General features: G+C 31.6%; 1 protein-coding gene across 1 annotated transcript; it reads left to right on the forward strand.

Moving 5' to 3' along the window:
* Window positions 1-430: 430 nt before the first annotated feature.
* LOC118045974 (uncharacterized) lies at window positions 431-882 on the forward strand. Its single transcript, XM_035054722.2, has one exon. It carries the CDS (start codon window positions 531-533, stop codon window positions 846-848), a length of 318 nt encoding a protein of 105 aa, XP_034910613.1. The 5' UTR covers window positions 431-530; the 3' UTR covers window positions 849-882.
* The last annotated feature ends 2,882 nt before the right edge of the window (window positions 883-3,764 follow it).

The raw sequence follows: 3,764 nt of genomic DNA on the forward strand, positions 1-3,764 counted from the left end.
TCTCCCGTGTTTTTTGTGATCTCTTCGAATCAAGTCCGATCTGTTCTTAACGGGGAGCTATACTGAGTATTGATTTTATTTCCATTTGTTGGAACGATATTCAAGGCGTTAACTCAATTTTTTTAAAACAATGAAAAGTCTTGAAGAAAGAAAAGAGTCAACAGAGTTTTCACGGGGCTCTAATTTGCCATGGAAGCCATTCATAAGCGATGATGGTCACAAACGGCTAAACATATCAAACCAGCAAAGCATCGAGCAGCTGTTAAAGCTTAAAACAATGTCCCTGTGGCGCCGACAGATAAGAAATTCCTTATTCAAGTGCTTTATAGAAAAGAAGTAACGAAATGACCCTGTGGAAGAGAGAATTTCAAGACAACAAAAGAATATAGCATTACAGCTTTGATGAAATAGCCCAGCACAGATCATATGCTCCCTAGGCATCGTAGTTCTCTTCACCTTCCTCCTCATACTCACCATCTTCCTCAATTGTTGCATCCTGGTATTGCTGGTACTCTGCCACGAGATCGTTCATGTTGCTCTCTGCTTCAATGAACTCCATCTCATCCATCCCTTCCCCAGTATACCAGTGCAAGAAGGCCTTGCGACGGAACATGGCTGTGAACTGCTCACTCACCCTCCTGCACATCTCCTGGATTGACGTGAAGTTCCCCACAAAAGTTGATGCCATCGTCAGACCTTTTGGTGCAATATCACACACGCTAGACTTCACATTGTTGGGAATCCACTCCACAAAATATGATGAATTCTTGTTGTGCACATTAACCATCTGTTCATCCACCTCTTTGGTGCTCATCTTGCCCCTGAACATGGCTGAGGCTGTCAAGTAGCGGCCATGGCGGGGGTCAGCAGCACAAATCATGTTTTAGAACCCATATTCCAACATCTTTTTATCTGCGAATATCATTGGAATCTCCACAACCTCACTCTCAATTCTAAAACAGACTCTAATTAGTCTAAAACTCAAAATCATATTAAAACAAAATAAACCTTTTGGATTGCGATCTAATCTTTCAGCATGATTAAATAATAAAACCATCTTCATTGAATTCTTCTCTTTAAGATGAACATGGTCATTGAATTCTTCTCTTTAAGGTTTTGTACACTTTGTAGACAATAACAGGTTGCACAAGCTATTCGAAATTTTCTATAATGTAGAGCATATATCTCTCCAGTCTAAGCTGAACTTGCACAAACTGTTGGATTGCCTTATTTGTTCTTGACATGATCAATCTTTAGCTTTTAAAATTATCAGTTGTTCGCTAATTGTTTATTAGTTGACACAGATGCATTATAGTTGCATTCAATCTGTGCTTGAGCTGATTGGCACTCACGCTAAAGACATCACTTCTTTCTGTCCAAGCATTACTCTCTCCGCTCCTGAACCTGATGACCCTCAAGATGCTGTTGTAGCGCAACAGATCCAGTTCGTTGCCATTGTTTTTGTCACTGGTTATGTATTAAATACCTCTCTTGGGCTTGGTTTATTTGCTCATTGAAATGCGATATCTCAGAGGCTATTTTACTTTGGTTATTGCTGCTTTTCTTTTCAGTATATAGATTTTCTTTTTCCAGTTAAATACTTGCACATATCAACTTGGTATCTATGGATATTGCAGTATCTTAGAGACTACCAGACCTTTGTTGGCAAAGCTCGCTACTGGACAGAAACTTTTGCCAAGACCTCATCGCTTGGGGTCGAGGAAAAGGTAAAGATGTTAATAGTTTGTTTACTTTTCTCTCCAATCCTACAATCTTCTCTTCTAAGGATTTAACTCTAGAGACCAAGCTAGTCAAAATCATGGATTGGAGGGAAAAGGTGCTTGGAAATAAAAGAGTTTCTTTAGCGAGAGTATTGTGGAGGAATTTGTATAAAAAAGAAGAAATGTGGGAGAGGGAATCCGAGATCATGGAGAAATACCATTTTCTTGAGGACAAGTAAGAGTAGAAAGTTAATTATTTTAAAAATATAGTTTTTTTAAATCAAGATTTTAAAGATAAAGATAAATCATTTGGAATTCGTAAAAGAAAATGGTTGTTTTTTTTTTTTTTTGTTGGGAAAAAAGGTTTATTAGGAGAGGAGAAATACCATTTATTCTCCGGAACAGGTATGGCACATCAATCTTGAGAATAAAATTTTTATTAGGAGAGAAGAATGTAAAATCTAAGTATAAAACTTTACAAAAAAGAAAAGAAAAAAAGAAGCAAGTTAAACTGCAATGTCAAAAGGGCCTTACTTGGCTAATCGTGTTTCCATGAGAAGCAAAAGACTCTATACAAATTAACATCTTTAGCATAGTTTGATAAAAGATTTCAGTATGTAGCATAAGATAGAAAAGTATTAGGTAAATAGTATATTTTTACTAACCGCTAACAAAAAACACAAATTTATTAAAAAATGCTAATAAAAATAGCGATTGTATTAAACAAATATTATTTTTGTTAGCGTCTATATTAAATAACTGTTAATAACAATAACGTTTGTTTATTAAACATACCCATTTCAATTTTAAATAACCATCATTAATAGAAATAGCAGTTATATTAAACAACCATTATTAATGTTAGTGTTGTATTCAATGATCGTTATTCATTAAAAAACTATATAAAAAAATTAATTAAAATGAAATAAAATTTAAATTGAAAAAAATCACTTTTAAAAAACAAAAGGAAACCGACTATTCCTGTATTCCACCGAGACCCATTATTCAAATCCTGCAAAAGTTAAAAAAGGGACTCATTTCAATTTGGTGAAGAAATTTTTGTTTTAAAATTGAAATAACAGCTATTGTCGTTTTAAATAAATCTGTTATAAAATAATATATTTTTATTTTTTTTAAAATTATTTTTGATACAGTATATTAAAATAATTTAAAAATATTTAAAAAATAGTAATTTTTAAAAAATAAAATTTTTAATTTTTTACTTTAAAATTGAAATAACCCTATTGTCGTTTTAAATAAATATATTTTAAAATTTTTTAATTTTTTAAAATACAAAAATAAACAAGATTTAATTCAATAAAAGAGCCACGATGATGGCGGGCAGTTCTACTAGCTGTACATGTCGAATCCTTCTTGCTTGTGGCGGTTACTAAACTAACACGAAACAATACTAAGGCTCCGTTTGTTTGCAGGAAAGTTGTTTCCTTTTGGAAAGTGAATTCCGGGGAAAGTGAATTCCTGGAAAGTGAATTCCGGGAAAGTATTTTTCGATGTTTGGCAGTGTTATGGAAAATGAACTGGAAAACACTTTCCAGTGTTTGTTTGTGTTATGGAAAATGAACTGGAAAATAATTTATTAATAAATTAATTTTTTTTTCAGGTTTATCTAATATATATAAAATATTTAATCACTTACAATAAAAAAAATAAAATCTAAAAAGTATAATAATGAATTTTTTTTTATTATTATATGCTATATTCATATATAGCTTATTTTATAAAATATAACTATTATGTGCAATCTCCATAGTTTTTTTTATTTTGTGGCAGCAAAATCAGTCAACGTTTTCATATTTGATTCTATCAATTCCCCTTATTAACAGTGTCATAACCCAATTTTTGAATAAAAAATACAAAATCAATGATTAAAAATATATTTGAGAATAGAGTTAAAATAACACAAATTCAAAGTTTAGGGATAAAATTATCAGATTTGGGAATAAATTGATCAAAAATTGAAGAATTAATAAGTTTGTGAACTTAATTAAACTTTGATTTAATTAATTAAATAAATTCAGGGAC

This window comes from Populus alba, chromosome 17 (assembly GCF_005239225.2).
Source record: "Populus alba chromosome 17, ASM523922v2, whole genome shotgun sequence".
Taxonomy (NCBI): Eukaryota; Viridiplantae; Streptophyta; class Magnoliopsida; order Malpighiales; family Salicaceae; genus Populus; species Populus alba.

Excerpts from the sequence above, each read along its gene's own strand:
- LOC118045974 (XM_035054722.2), top strand. The coding sequence starts at position 531 with ATGTTGCTCTCTGCTTCAATGAACTCCATCTCATCCATCCCTTCCCCA.